At 38.9% G+C, this 15,892-nt stretch overlaps 1 protein-coding gene and 1 pseudogene across 1 annotated transcript; one reads left to right on the top strand and one right to left on the bottom strand.

Annotated features, from left to right (window-relative positions):
- The first annotated feature begins 9,368 nt into the window (after positions 1-9,368).
- Positions 9,369-11,323, top strand: LOC103444758 (bifunctional dTDP-4-dehydrorhamnose 3,5-epimerase/dTDP-4-dehydrorhamnose reductase). Its single transcript, XM_008383706.4, has 2 exons — positions 9,369-10,111; positions 10,690-11,323. The coding sequence occupies exons 1-2, from the start codon at positions 9,665-9,667 to the stop codon at positions 11,140-11,142; spliced, it is 900 nt and encodes a 299-aa protein (XP_008381928.2). The 5' UTR covers positions 9,369-9,664; the 3' UTR covers positions 11,143-11,323.
- Positions 11,324-11,705: 382 nt separating this feature from the next.
- On the bottom strand, positions 11,706-15,892 carry LOC103444785 (subtilisin-like protease SBT4.6; annotated as a pseudogene).

The raw sequence follows: 15,892 nt of genomic DNA, 5'->3' as shown, positions 1-15,892 counted from the left end.
CCCATTTCCACTGAGGAACAGGAAGTGGTTGCATCCACCCAAAAGGTTTCTTTCTTTTAGCTTTGACTTGCTGACAAACAATACACCTGTTTACATATTCTGCAATTTCCCTTTTCATACCCGGCCAATAATAAAATGGTCTAATGGTATGGTACATCTTAGTTCCTCCTGGATGCATCGCATAAGCCAAACAATGTGCTTCATCCAAAATTTCCTTCTTTAATTCCTCATTATTCGGCACATACATTCTGTTCTCTTGCATAAGCATGCCATCTCATTTACGAATTCTGAGGTCTTTCTTTTTCCCTTGATTTCTCAATTGAATCATTTCCTGGATCTCTTCATCAACCATCTGAGCTTCAAGTACATGATCGACTAAAATTGGCCTGACTTGGAAACTAGCAAGAAAAGCTTCTCTTTGCTCTTCGATCTCCAACTTTACTCTAGTAGCTCTCAAATCTGCAAGAAGAGGAACACGACAAGCATACAAAGCATTAAGTCAACCTTGAGGTTTTCTACTCAGTACATCAGCTACCACATTTGCACGACCCGGATGATACTCAATAGTGCAGTCATAATCACTTAGTAATTCCATCCACCTTCGCTGACGAAGATTAAGATCATGTTGAGTAAAAAGATACTGAAGACTCTTATGATCTGTGAAGATCTTACATTTCTCACCATAGAGATAATGTCTCCAAATCTTCAAAGCAAAGACAATGGCTGCCAACTTAAGATTGTGAGTAAGATAATTCCTTTCATGAATCTTCAACTGTCGAGAAGCATAGGCGATCACTTTCTTATGCTGCATCAAGACACATCCCAAACCATTCAAGGAAGCATCACTGTAAATCTCAAAGTTACTGCTATCATCAGGAAGTACCAATACTAGAGCATGAGTGAGGAAATATTTCAGCTGCTGGAAACTTTGCTCACAATTCTCGTCCCACTCAAACTTAACATCCTTCCTGGTTAACTTCGTTAGTGGTAAAGCAATCATAGAAAAATCTTGAACAAACCGTCGATAATAACCTGCTAGACCAAGAAAACTCCGCACCTCAGTGACGGTTTGTGGCTGTTCCCAATTCTCCATTGCTGCAATCTTTTGAGGATCTACTTGAATTCCTTGTGCCGATACTACATGTCCCAAAAATTATGCCACTTGATTCAACCAAAACTGGTATTTGCTAAACTTGGCATATAACCGATGTTCCCTCAATTTCTTTAATACCAAGTTAAGATGTCGAATATGATCTGCTTTCGACTTAGAGTATACCAGAATATCATCAATAAAAACAATGACAAATCTATCAAGATATTGCTGGAATACTTCATTCATTAGCCTCATGAAAACTGCAGGTGTATTAGTCAATCCAAATGGCATCACCACAAACTCATAATGTCCATAACGGGTCCTGAAAGCCGTTTTAGGTACATCATCATCTTTAATCTTCAACTGATAATAGTCAGATCTCAAATCAATCTTAGAGAACACACATGCACCCTTGAGTTGATCAAACAAATCATCGATACGAGGCAATGAATAACGGTTTTTAATCGTTACCCGATTCAATTGCCTGTAATCAATACATAATCGTAAAGTTCCATCTTTCTTTCTTACAAACAACACCGGAGCTCCCCAAGGTGAAGTACTAGGTTGAATGAAACCTTTATCAGTTAATTCCTGTAATTGAATTTTTAACTCTCTCAATTCAGTTGGAGCCATTATATATGGAGTCAAAGATATAGGATCCGTACCTGGAAGCAAATCAATAGAAAACTCCACATCTCAGTCTGGCGGCAATCTAGGCAAATCATTTGGGAATACATCAGGATAGTGCCTGACTACTCCAACTTCCTCCACACTGCTAAGAACAACATAATTTAACACCACATGTGCTAAGTATCCTTGACAACCTTTCGATAACAACTTTTTTGCTCTCATGGCAGAAATAACACCATGTCTCACCCCACTTCTTTCACCCACAAAAGTAACCTCTAGTAGTCCAGGACGATGAAAAGTAACTGATTTCCCGTAACAATCTATATGGGCACGATTATAATGCAACCAATCTGCCTCTAAAATCACATCAAAATCCACAAAATCTAACGGGATAAGATTAGCTGGCATAACCACACCATATACCATCACTGGACACCTTGGATAAACACTATCAACATAACATTTGTCCCCTCTAGGCATAGCAAACTCTAAATCAAATCCTAGAGGTGAAGGGTGAGGTTGTGTCATTTGAGCAAATGTATGAGAAATCACAGAATGTGTAGCACCCCAATCAATCAAAACTCTAGCAAAGTGACCAAGGATATTGAACGTACCCATAATCAAGTCTGGATGATTCTGAGCATCTTGCAGTGAGATGTGATTAACACGTCCCTGGGCTTGCTGTCGTCCACCACGACCTCTATTACCTTGATTACCTCGTCCCTGAGAAGTATGTCCCTGTCCTGTCTGGCTAGACTGCCTAGACGGTCCTGCACTACTAGCAGCAACCTCTTCCTGTCGGGGCTGACCTCCCTGATACCACTGAGATCCACTAGCTGGTATGGAAATATATGAAGTATAACCTCCAGGATCTTGGGAATACCCAGTCTGAAAATAAGGATCCTGAGAATACTGATATTGTCCAGAAGCATAGGGAGCAGCATCACCCTGATAGTGGTAAGCACCACCACGACCCGTCTGACCATAACTGCCTGATCCTTCAAAGTTCTGCTGAATCGGTGCTGGAGGTGGCATAGCAGACTGCTAAGACCTCTGCTGACTCTAGGGACACTGAGCAGCTCTATGTCCCATCTGTCCACAAGTGTAGTAACTACCACTACTTCTCCTACACTATCCATGATGTCTGAAATTACAACGGCGGCATAACGGAGCACCAGAACCACCAGCACCACTAAAGTCCCTCTGCCTCTGAAACCTGGGTCCACCAGTAAATCTTCCACCTCTCCTTGGGCCTGTGACACTAAATCCTCCGCTGGAAGAACTCGAGCTCGCTCCACTTTTCTTGAAATTATGTGTCTTACGGGGTCCCTGAGTGAAGATACCTTTACCCCTATCATTTTTCTTTTGATTATCATTCTTATCTTCATCTTTCTCACTATTACTAGGAAGGTTGTCGGAATCCTCCATCCGAACCAAAATCTCAGAAAACTCATGATAAGTGGTGCAAGGAATCGCACTAGCAAATGTCCGCCATTTCCTTTTAGTTCCCAACTTAAAACGATGAAACATCTCTACCTGATTACCAGCTGTATCAGAATCATAACGAGATAAGTCTGTAAACTTCCTGTAATACTCATGCGCCGACATATTCTTTTGCTTCAATTGAGTGAACTCCTGCTTCTTACGATCAATGTACTCCAAAGGAACAAATCTTTTCTTAAAATTCTCTTTGAATACTTCCCAATTAGATGCCATCTCAGGTGACATAAACTGAGTTTGATTTACCGCCCAAGCTACTGGCTCTCGTCCTAAAAACCAAGTAGTGGTCTCAACCCATCTACTAGCAGGAAGATTCCCTTGACTCTGCTTCACTTGAAAAGTTTTCTCAATATGGTCTAACCACTTTTCTGCCCCTTCATGACCTTCATTACCCAAGAAACGGTCTAATTTCAGATTATACATAGTCTCCAGGGGTGTTCTTTGAGGAGGAGGAGGACGGATTGCATTCTAAAAGGCATGGGCCATCGCTTCCTCTAATTGAGTTATATCAGGGAAATTAGGCTCAGAAGTACGACGTGATTCCCTACGAGGCGGCATAGTTTTGACAGAAGACACCAAAAGATCATTAGAGCATTAACAATTTATACAGGACTGCAACCTAGGTTCTGATACCAAACTGACACACCCCGATCTTAGAATCAAGGCGTGCTAGCCGCCATGTGAGTACGACGTAACCAAAAGTGCGATACGGAAGCAAAAGATAAGAGAAATACGAAGGAATAAAAACCAACTACTAGCAATAATATCCAACTAGCATGCTAGAGTAAGTTTAAGTGTGAAACACACATATTCAGAGCATAAGTACTAGGTGCAGTCAAGTAGGACTATAACCAAATTACAACACCCGAAGGTGAGTCCTACATTTATGTAGTCTGTTAGAATGCCGTGGGAATCCTCGTGAGCCACCACACCGCTAACTAGAACCTGGAGGGGCGCAAAACAAGATTGAGTGGGTCAGTAAAACAAAACTTTTCGAAAACATTTCATTTAATAACATTTCTAACCCCGCACTGTAAAACCTGTATACTTTTCCAGAAAATAACATAATATGCATATAATTCTTCAAATATCTCAATTCACCAATCTTTATAAAAAACCAGAGAGTATGCCATGCTATAAACGTCAATAACATAATAAGGATGCAACATTATAACAGGTGAAATAAGGAATCAACCGGAGACCCTGCAGTTGGTCCTGTACAGTTAATTCTATAGCTCAATATCCAATCCAACCGGAGTCACCACTGTGACCTGTACGGCGATACTCTGCACATAAATCAGAACTACCTAACGTAGTTTGTACGATAAGAATGGTGTAAGAATACGCTCTAGTGCTTCTCTCATCAACAGCTGTATAATAATCTAAGATCACCTATAAGTCGGAACCACCTCTAATGGTCTGTACGACATGTCGGAACCTTCTAATGGTCTGTACGACATGCACCTACTTGGATCCAAGGTGAGTGTATGGTGCGGGGTGAATAATATAAGCACTAACACCAGGGGTGCAGGTTATGAGCTCTCAACATAATTCACATCACAATAAATCACATGATTAACATAAAACTCACCTGATACTCACGTGTGCGTCCACAACACCATTTAACATATATATGCAACAATTATCAATTCATATAATGTATGCATGGCATTTTAAAACATACTTTCATTTAAATTCAATTTCTGGGAAAAATCAATAGTATATAGGTAAATACAGAAAATGCTGCCCACTCACTGGTATGTCGAAGGGTCGTAACCCCCGTGACGTCCTTGAATGTGCTCGTCCTTGGGATAGGTATCACCTATATGTGAAACAACTATAAAAACGTTATTTAAAGCACATAACCGACAATACGTAATAACTTCTCATACGATGCTCAAATTGGGTATATGAATATACCACAGTGACCTACTCGACGTCACGGACGTCAAGGTATTTTTAGAAAAAAAGTTCGATGCTGCATGCGCCCCCACGCGCCAGGATAGGCACGAGTCCACGCGCCCCCACACGCGTCATCTCCTTCCTCCAAACGTCGGAAAAACTCGCCGGCGCCGGAAATTGGGCAGACCTGTAATCGTCATTTTCTCGCTCGATTCTCAACCATTTTCCATGAAATTTTCACCAAAACTTCACAAATTACGAGAGGAAGAAGGCTATACTTTAAAAACTTCCAAATCCTTCGAAATCACGTCGGGAAATTTCACCAAAATCGGCCACCTTCGAACCTTGTGATCCTGACGTCCAAAACCTTCAAACGAACGTCCCCGAGCTTCGTGAGAACCTCTTAAAGCTCATTGTGAGCTTGGATTGTCCTAAAAACCAACAATTACAAAGTTCATGAATAGTACTCAAATCGGACCTCGAGTTTTCAACGTGAAATTGAAAGGTTTCTTACCTGAAATGGGTATGGGTGAGTTCGTAGGGTCCTCACGAGCACAATGGTGCCGTCAAAACCTTCGATCCGTGCTTGGAGGCTCGATGGTGAGTGTGTCCGTACAGTTCGAAAGAGAGAGATACTGAGAGGGAAGAGAGAGACACGGGATAGGAGAGAGAGAGAGTGATAGGGAGTTGTGTGGTCCAAAAAGCCACCAACCAAAACTAAGAAGGATCTTAGTTCTAATTGGTTCCAAAGATCCCGAAATTAAATCAAACGTAAGTCACACCCCAAATAACGTCCGAGGGTAATTATGTCATTTCACATTTCCCGATGAAAATCTCGGGACGGACTGTGACATCCATAGTGTTAAAAAAATTGGTACATTTTACAAAAAAATAGGTACATTTCACATATAACAAAGTGGTACATTAATAAAGAAGAATGGATACATTATAAAACTAAAAAGAAAATTAATAAAGAAGAATGGGTGCATTATAACAAAAAAATGTTGCAAATTAAAAGTGGGTACAAACTAAAAATATAAATATATGATACAAAGTTTAGACATAAAACATAAATATACCATATGTAATTTTTCTATCATTGATTAAATATACAATATCACATGACGGTATACACATGGGTACAAATACAAATAAAACTTAAAAAAATTGGGCACAAAAAGAAACTAATATATGGGTACAAATTAAAAATGAAAAGAAAATTGGTACAAATTAAAAAATATTTGCAAATTAAAAATAGGTAGAAACTAAAAATAAAAATATATGATAAAAAATTTAGCCATAAATATAAATATACTAATTGTAACATTTTAAACACTAAATGAATATATTTAAAAATAAAAATATTTTATTATTCAAATAATTAATGATGTTATTAATACCTAATGACCTTGATCAAAAATTGAAAATGAATAGGATTTTAATCAATGGAGTAACAAAACGAAGGATGTGAACCTAATTTTCCATTTTTTTTATTATCAGTAATTTGTTGAAATTTTCTCTGCAGGAGCGAGCATGATAGTTTGGTTTATAAGTCGTGAATTATTATGAATTTGTACCAACACGAGCCCATTAATTAGATCTGTTTTTTAAGGAAAAGTTTTGTTTTTATTTGAATGATTGTTCACCCTGGACATGAAATTTCACGTAGTTTCTGGCTTTGTTCTTCTAATCCATTGGGCAACTACATAGGGTCAGCTCGGTAAGTTTAAAAGTTAATGAATTTATGTGGTTTTTATTTTTTAGATTTTATTGAATTCTTTAAAACTCATATTGAATACCTTTAAATTTCTTAACTCCTTTAAAATTCAAATTTAATAGACCCTTTAATCTCCATAAATTATTGCCACTTCCCTTAATTACTTTAAACTTACTCTCTTAACGTGATCGGCGTTTACAGTCGAAACTTGTCAACAATGAAAAAGAAGGCACAACAATGCATCAACTAATGAATGACCAAATTGGAAAACTCACTTGGACCAAAAATGAAAAATAGGAAGCCAACTTACCAATGTGCCTACATTTTAAGACAACAATTCTAATTTCCAAATAGGTAAAACTCAATTTAATAACTATCAAACTTTTGTCACCAGTATACACAAAAAACAAAAAACAAAAAACAAAAAACAAAAAACAAAAACACCCGTACTTTTTTTTTTTTTTGAATAAACGATATTATTTACACTAAGGGGTGAGAGAGTGGATTAAACCTCATAATAGGCTAGCAATAATGTGGTTCAAATTTTCCTTTTTGACGAAAATCAAACATAAGATCTCTCATTTACAAGTGAAAAGGAATATCACTATATTGTAGTACTAAATGGCTAAATGCTCATACTTGAATTCCCATTTACAATATAATTTGATCTAATTGTATAAAATTTTAGTGGTAAAAGCACTTACCTTTACCCTCCTTTCACTCATAAAGTATAATTCACGCTTACATTTAACGAAAAGTTTCCGGTACTATTCATTTTAATGAAAAACCACATTTTTACATTGAAAAATCAATCATGATACTATTCACTTTATCCCTTATTTTGTCATTTTTGTTAAAACTCAAAGTTTTCAAGCTATTTTCATTAGTCTCCTTTAAATGAAAGCTCCATTCTTACTCTCTTCCAAGTTGCAAAAAACAAGTTATTAAGCAAAAAATTTGCAAATGATTCTATACACTTACGTTTATCTTTTTCTAATAATATTCTCTATTTGATGAATCTAATTGTTATAAACAAACATAAATACGTACAAGAAAAATACGTGTGTAGAAATCACTTGTCAACTCGAAATCTCCACTAATATCAAAAGTGAAAAAAAGAAGTGAAGTCCATGGTAAGGTTCTATAGGGTCTCCCACATCCCAACCCAACTACAATATTCAGGCGAAGAAATAAAGATACACCATCAGTGTCCGATGGAGTCGCTTCGGTACGGTTACCGTACCAAAACCCTCGTACCAATTACCGTACCAAATTTTCGGTTTGGTAAAATCTATTACCATTACCATATCAAACTTTCGGTATACCGAAGTTCGGTATTGCCAAATGTTCGGTTGGCATGGTATGGCAATGGTAATTGCCACTTTGTTTTGGGAAAAAAATTGTTTTTGCTTTTTTAACCCAATTCAATGGCAAAACTTTTTTTATTGTACCTTTATCTCATACATTGTAGCCTAAATTCATCTATTATTCATAATTTACAATTCACACACACAATAATTCAAATGATGTATCAAGATTCATGATGAAAATTAAGCTTACAATCCAAATAGAAGTTACGAACCAAAACAAATAGAAGTTTCCCCCATGCTAAAGATCTTCTCTATCCTCCATTGGTTCAAACACACCTCTAGAACTTTCCTAATGTCTTCTCCCTTATGACCCGTGATCTTTATGAAGTTTATGATCCGTTTGTGCAACTTTCATTCACTATCCATGAAGTGAGCGGTAACTACCATGTAGTTAATGTTTTGTACCGATGTCCAAGTATCGGTTGTGATACTTACCTTTTGATTATGCATTGCTTCAAATAACTTAGACTTCTCCAACACATATAAATCCCACACATTGGCTGCAATCTTCTTCCTATTTGGAATCTTGAACCGAGGTTGAGCCTCTTTCATCATATCAAATTATTAGAATATTATAAATATGTGTTATATAATTATATATTATATAATTTATAAATTATATATTATATTATATGTTCGGTACGGTAAGGTAATACCGTGGTAATGATATCCATTACCAATACCGTACCAAGAAATTTCGGTACGGTACAATACCGTACCATTACCGATTGGCACAAAAAATTTGGCATAAAATCGGTATGGCACGGTTGGTAATTCGGTTGGCACGGTAATTTGGCAAAAAAATCCACCCCTAAGTATAATTCACGCTTACATTTAACGAAAAGTTTCCGGTACTGTTCATTTTAATGAAAAACCACATTTTTACATTGAAAAATCAATCATGATACTATTCACTTTATCCCTTATTTTGTCATTTTTGTTAAAACTCAAAGTTTTCAAGCTATTTTCATTAGTCTCCTTTAAATGAAAGCTCCATTCTTACTCTCTTCCAAGTTGCAAAAAACAAGTTATTAAGCAAAAAATTTGCAAATGATTCTATACACTTACGTTTATCTTTTTCTATTAATATTCTCTATTTGATGAATCTAATTGTTATAAACAAACATAAATACGTACAAGAAAAATACGTGTGTAGAAATCACTTGTCAACTCGAAATCTCCACTAATATCAAAAGTGAAAAAAAGAAGTGAAGTCCATGGTAAGGTTCTATAGGGTCTCCCACATCCCAACCCAACTATAATATTCAGGCGAAGAAATAAAGATACACCATCAGTGTCCGATGGAGTCGCACTCGACCCCTCCTCTCGTGTTCCTTCTTTTTCTATTGCCTATATACACCACCCACACCCCTCATTCCATTTCTCACACAATCCCCAGATCCAAATCTCAAACCCTCCTCAGCTCTCTCTCTCTCTCTGGTTGTGGCACTGATGGGTTTCCCATCCAATGGCGCCCAGAAACCGCTCAAGTTCCTGATCTACGGCCGGACGGGCTGGATAGGCGGCCTCCTCGGCAAGCTCTGCGAGGCCCAATCAATCGACTACGTCTACGGCTCCGGCCGCCTCGAGAATCGCAGCTCGCTCGAGGCCGACATCGCCAATATTAGGCCCACCCACGTCTTCAACGCCGCCGGCGTCACCGGCCGCCCCAACGTCGACTGGTGCGAATCCCATAAGGTCGAGACCATCCGGACCAACGTGGTCGGCACCCTGACCCTCGCTGACGTATGCAGAGAGCGGGGGTTGGTCCTCATTAACTATGCGACCGGGTGCATTTTCGAGTACGATGCGGGTCACCCGCTCGGGTCGGGCGTCGGGTTCAAGGAGGAGGACACCCCCAACTTTATCGGATCTTTCTATTCCAAGACAAAGGCCATGGTGAGTCAATCGCATTTTACCATTTCACATTTACCAATTTACGTTTGCATTGTAATTACGTATTTACCCTTGGTAGGATCTCATCTGGGTGTCTTAGATCTAAAGATTTTACTGTTGGATCTGTAATGTTGTGAACCTTTTGGATTGCAAATGTTGTGTTTTTTAATCGCAACGGTTAACAGAGCAAGCGAGGGACCCAGTAGTAAGGATGCGGCTTCCTAATAAATAAATAAATGTGAGAGGTTCAGGTTTGATGCTCCGAACTGGTGAGGCTGCTTAATTGTGGTCAGAAACATGATGTAATTTCTCGTAGCCTCTCCGGATCCAAAGTGATGGATAACTCTGACTTGCCACTAATGCAACTAATTGTTAAAAATATTCGCCTTTGTAACTTTTTACCATCAAAATCGGACTTACTAACGTGTTACATGTAGCATTATCGTTACGAGATATCGTAAAATTTGTAGTAGAATATTGATGTCATTGACAATTTTTCAGTTTTCAAATATGTAACATGATCTATAAGAATGCTTAAAAAGTGGGAGTTACTAATTTTGGTACTTGATGATACTTGAAAGGTGGAAGATCTGCTCAACAATTTCGAGAACGTTTGTACTCTGCGCGTTCGGATGCCGATTTCATCCGACTTATCCAACCCCCGTAACTTCATCACGAAGATCACTCGATACGAGAAGGTAGTCGACATTCCAAACTCCATGACAATCTTGGACGAACTCCTCCCCATTTCCATCGAGATGGCAAAGAGAAACCTCACCGGAATCTACAACTTCACAAACCCCGGAGTGGTCAGCCACAACGAGATCTTGGAGATGTACAAGGAATACATTGACCCCAGCTTCACTTACAAGAACTTTACTCTTGAGGAGCAGGCAAAGGTGATCGTTGCTCCTAGAAGCAACAATGAGCTCGACGCCTCGAAATTGAAGAAAGAATTCCCTGAACTCTTGTCGATCAAGGAATCGCTCATCAAGAACGTTTTCAAGCCAAATCAGAAGACTGCCGCAGCTTAAAAGCTTTTAGGTTTGGATTTTTGGTATTCATGTTGCTATTAATTGAATTCAGTTCATGTGATCTCCCCATTATACAGCGCCTTCTCCCGGGTGGCATTCACGTCTGCCTTGTTTGTATTGGAATGTTGTATTTGAAATAACTCGATCAATAAACTAGTTACAAGTTTGTACCAAGCACAAACCTTTTTTTCTTCCTCAAGTTATTGACAATGTATTTATCGCATTTGAATTTGCCGGTTTAGTCTTTTGATTCTGTTGATTAGTGTGATCAATGTTGCGACTGAAATAAAGTTTAGTCCTTGATAATTTACTTGTTGGCAGTAAAGTTTATTGCCTGGAGCTATTTTTGTTATATTTTTTAACTGTGATTTACTGTCCGAGTGTCCCCGGTTGTACAACCATAGATATCCAGTTCTGTTTCGTTTCAATCTTGTTCAGGCAGGTGCAGAGTGAAACGGGTTTTGAGTTTTGAGTTTACTCCGAAAAGAATTGGCTTACAAAGAAATCATTTGGTGGCAGTAGAGAGTGAAACGGGTTTTGAGTTCACTCCGACGGAGTTGTTGCTATGATTTGAAAGGAATTAGTAGTTGGCTGCGGCTGAGGAACCCATTTATATCGTACAGGGAAGAGCCTTTGAAGCTTGGCGTTTTCTCAGGTATGAAGGAGTAAAATGCAGCACCAGGGAGGAGAGTGTATATAACAATTGGGCTTCTCACTACATGGACCCATCAGTCAATACGATTGAACCAGATACGATTGGGTGCCGTGACAGCGGCGGACTAGGTACCTTCACGGTGAAGGATTTCTTCTTGCCAACTGCGGAAAAATGCAGCGATTATGGTGTTACAGAAATGCTGGAGTCGCGTAACTCAGATCCCACATTGATGATGGAATAGACCGAGTTTCGGGAGCCAACATTGGTGACGGTTTCGGTCAAGACGGCATTAATTGGCCGGCCCAAGCTCTTCCTGGCTTTGTTCTGCCACAGCTGCTGCCATTGTCAACGGTGATAAGCTTTAATGTGGTGCTGTTGTAACCCTGTTTGCAGTGGAAATGCACGTCGTCTGCCTCAGATAGATCAAAGTCGAGCCCATTTTTTACTGCTTTCAGAGGGTTGGTGTGACCAGACCCGTAAGCAAATTCGAGTTCATTGTGTTGGTTTGGGTCCATGACATGAGCTATTCATTTCATGGGAAAAACAAAAGGTAGTAGTTTAATAGAGAGAGGCACGTCGAAAACACCAGGAACTGGTTAGTTTCCAGAAAAACAAAAACTAGTGTTTATACGACTGTTCATACATGTAGTCATTAGGGCAGATTTGATTGCGGCAGCCGACCATTTTGGCTGGGCAGTCTTGACATACGCAGCAGCACCGCTAGTATGAGGACAGGACATGGAAGTCCATGAAATTATGTTATAATCGACACCCCTGGTGTCATGGAAGTCAGTGGATGGCGGTGCCATGGGAGACCAAGCAGCAAGTATATCAGCACCCGGGGCAGTGAGATCAGGCTGTACATCATTTATCACAACTAATCAGCATATAATGTGTTCAGAAGCCTAGTTAAAAGGCAATTAAGCGATGACGAAAATGAAAATCATGACATTCATTCGGAATTTTGTCACCTTTGGAACATCTGGGGTTATGAGTTGGGTCCTCTAAAAGAAAACGATACAACCTACGGTGCCATGATGTCCTCCTCTTTCTCAGCAACGAGAATTGTTGCAACTGGATTCTTGAAACAAACAGGTCGGTTTTCTTTCATTAAAATGCATGATGCAGAAAAAGGAATTTTAATTGTGTAAGTTTATATATACTTGCCCTGTTGATCTGATATAGTCCAAAACACTGTGTCCTCATGTGGTGATCAGAGTTGCTGGTAAGGGGCAACTGAATGCAGAATCAGTGTAAAACGAATCAGACATAATTGCACCCGCGCCATCAGCTACTACGATGCCAAAACCAGTCCCGATGGCTTCGCAGAAAACAATCTCTCCCTTCACTTTGTGTGAATTCATGACTCCATTAATCCAATAGCTTGGTATCGCTGGGTTAGCAGTTTGCAGCATCTCCTGCATAAATTAGGGGATATGACTTCCTAAGAAGGTCGAAATTGTTAACGGAGATTCCCTGCATTACATCATTGAACAATAATGGTATGGTATTAATAAGACGATGACTTGTTATGGTACAGCTAGATATAAAAGGTGCAGATCAGTGTCAAACTCACACTGTAAATTTCTGCATTCCCAAGTATGCTTTCGCAACAAACTCTGTCAATGGTGCTGGTACTGGAAACCGCTTTCGGAAGAGGCCCAGAGTTTCCCGCAGAGGTCAGAAACCAAGCAGCAAGTATTCGAGTGGAAAGTCAGAGCCAAGTGAAGTTGATTCCATCTGCTATTGCATCATCAAATGCAGCAAGGATATCTGGCACTGGCACATCCAGATACCCAGCAAACTTTGTAGACAGCAATCCTAGAATCGGGGACACTGCCTCTGGCAGTTCCGGAAGCTAGCCCAAAGTAACCTGCTGGCACCTCCCTGCCTGCAGCAATCGAAGCAGTGTGGCTTCCATGCCCTTCGGAGTCTCTTGGCTATTCGAAGTCAGTGGTGTCGTCGTTTCCTTCACTATTGTAGAACCGGGCTCCAATGAGTTTACTGTAAGGTCAAATGTTCCATCTCCATTAGTTGCTATTAAGATGAGCCAAAGAAGAGTTGCCTAGGCCATTGGTAACCAACTTAATTAGTTTAAGTTTACAAGTTGATATGTTGGATTGTAAGATCTCCATTGTGTATTTATATAATCACAAACTTGGAAGATTGCAATGTCGTTGCTCGCCGGTCGGACTGCACTGCAAATTCCCTCGTAGAAATCAGTTGCAGGCAGGCCTGTCCTTAATGCTTCTGGTTTTGTAATTGTCTCCAAACAAAGGTCTAACATGGTGTTTAATAAGATTGAAATGCCACAAATAATCTTTTTAACTGTGTGTTAAAAAAGGTCCCTTTATTTTTTTTTATGCGTGGTTCATTTTAGCACGCTCCCTCACGTGAAATTTTATTTAAGCCTAATACATAGACAGTACGCATTGGGTTACGAGAGAACACGTAGATGACTTTGATGGTAATTTTTATTTTCGTCAGGCAAATGGTAATTTCTAGCAGTATTATTCCCTTTGTTCATCAGCCGGCCAATCTTCTCACTGAGAGTTTGTCCAAGTAGCTTTTTATTTTTTTCGTTTCAAACTTGTTTGTCTTATCCCTCTAAGTGTACCGGAGAATATTAGGAGAATCAGATTATGATTCTAAATCCTGTTGGGCTAGATTTTAAGTTACTTAGGAAATCTCCAACCCAAGGATGGAAAATCCCAAAATTTAGCTTCGTATTTTCAACTGTTCATCTATACGTATGCGGTAGTCAGTTTTATCCTCTTTGGGTAAGGGACCTATAATTCCCACCCAACTTTATAATTTGTTAAACCTTTTTCTTTCTTTGATTTTTTTTTTTTTTTGCTAATAATTTTGGAATTAGTTTTTGTATAATCTATCTTGTTTTAGTTTTACAGACATTTTGATGCAAAAAAATTCGAATTCCAAAAAAAAAAAAAAAAAATTGTCTAGATATGTTTTGGTTGGATATTGTTGAAATCCATCTTGCAATTATTTCTGATATATTGTGAACTATCTGTCTGGATATCCTACACACTGAAAATCTAATCTTTAAGATTTTTTCTCTTACTTTTCTGATTTCCTATCTTCTTTTATCGTCTCGTCTGATTTTCTACACATTTGCTATCTTCAATTCCTTCTTTATGAGCAAAAGGAGTTCTAGGCGCGCACACACACCTCCTTAAATCTCTTACTTTTGCTTAAACATTTCATTTTTCAAGTCGTGGCAAGTGAATTCAAATGCTAGAAGCATTCGATACAGAGGAAGACAACCATCAATGGGATGTTGTTGTTGTTGTTGTTGTTAGGACATAAACTAACGAGCATCTTTCAACAGCTTGTATACAACCTCCTAGCTGATTCCACCGATCAATATACTAGGGCGCAATTCGGTATTGCATTTTTCATCAAAAGTTGATTCAAGCAGTAAAAAAGTATTTGATAAAAATAAAATAACCTACTTATTTTAAAAGCAATACTATCTAGACAAAAGCTTTTAAAAGCAACCTACATCTTGTTTTTAAAAGTTGCTTTAATAAAAAGCCAATTTCAGCCTTCAATGAATATTTTTAATTTCTATAATACGCTGATTAACTTCTTTTTTTAAAGTGAATACGATAATTTTATTGAAAATAACTTAAGGAGGTACATATCGTGGTTGAGAAGCACCATGATACCATCAGGGGTTCCTCAAACCAATTAACTGAAGCACCTTCTACCAAACTTAATTTAGCAAGGCAATGAGCCACACTATTACAAGCACGAGAAATATATGAAAAAGTACATTCCAAAAACTCCGTCAATGGCTCCTGTATATCAGTAACTATAAAACCAATGTTGGAGAGGTCCACGAGATAACTCTTGCACGCCTCAACAGCTTCAACAAAATCTGTCTCAACCTGCACTCGAAGAAAACCAAACTGAGATGCAAGCTTGAGCCCCTCCCTAACAGCAAGCAATTTAACCTACTTCACCGACAAACAGCCCTGGAAACGCCAAGTACCAGCCACCATAAAGTGACCAACCACCACCTACCACTACAAACCTAACCTCTTTCACCACCGTTGCCATTACCACCACCAT

The sequence above is a fragment of the Malus domestica genome, chromosome 04, assembly GCF_042453785.1.
Source record: "Malus domestica chromosome 04, GDT2T_hap1".
NCBI classification, from domain to species: domain Eukaryota; kingdom Viridiplantae; phylum Streptophyta; class Magnoliopsida; order Rosales; family Rosaceae; genus Malus; species Malus domestica.
Note: the sequence above shows the minus strand (reverse complement) of the source record. Positions and strands in the feature narration are given on the sequence as shown.

Excerpts from the sequence above, each read along its gene's own strand:
- LOC103444758 (XM_008383706.4), top strand. The coding sequence starts at position 9,665 with ATGGGTTTCCCATCCAATGGCGCCCAGAAACCGCTCAAGTTCCTGATC. Across the intron at positions 10,112-10,689 it reads ATTCCAAGACAAAGGCCATG|GTGGAAGATCTGCTCAACAA; the intron begins GTGAGTCAATCG and ends GATACTTGAAAG.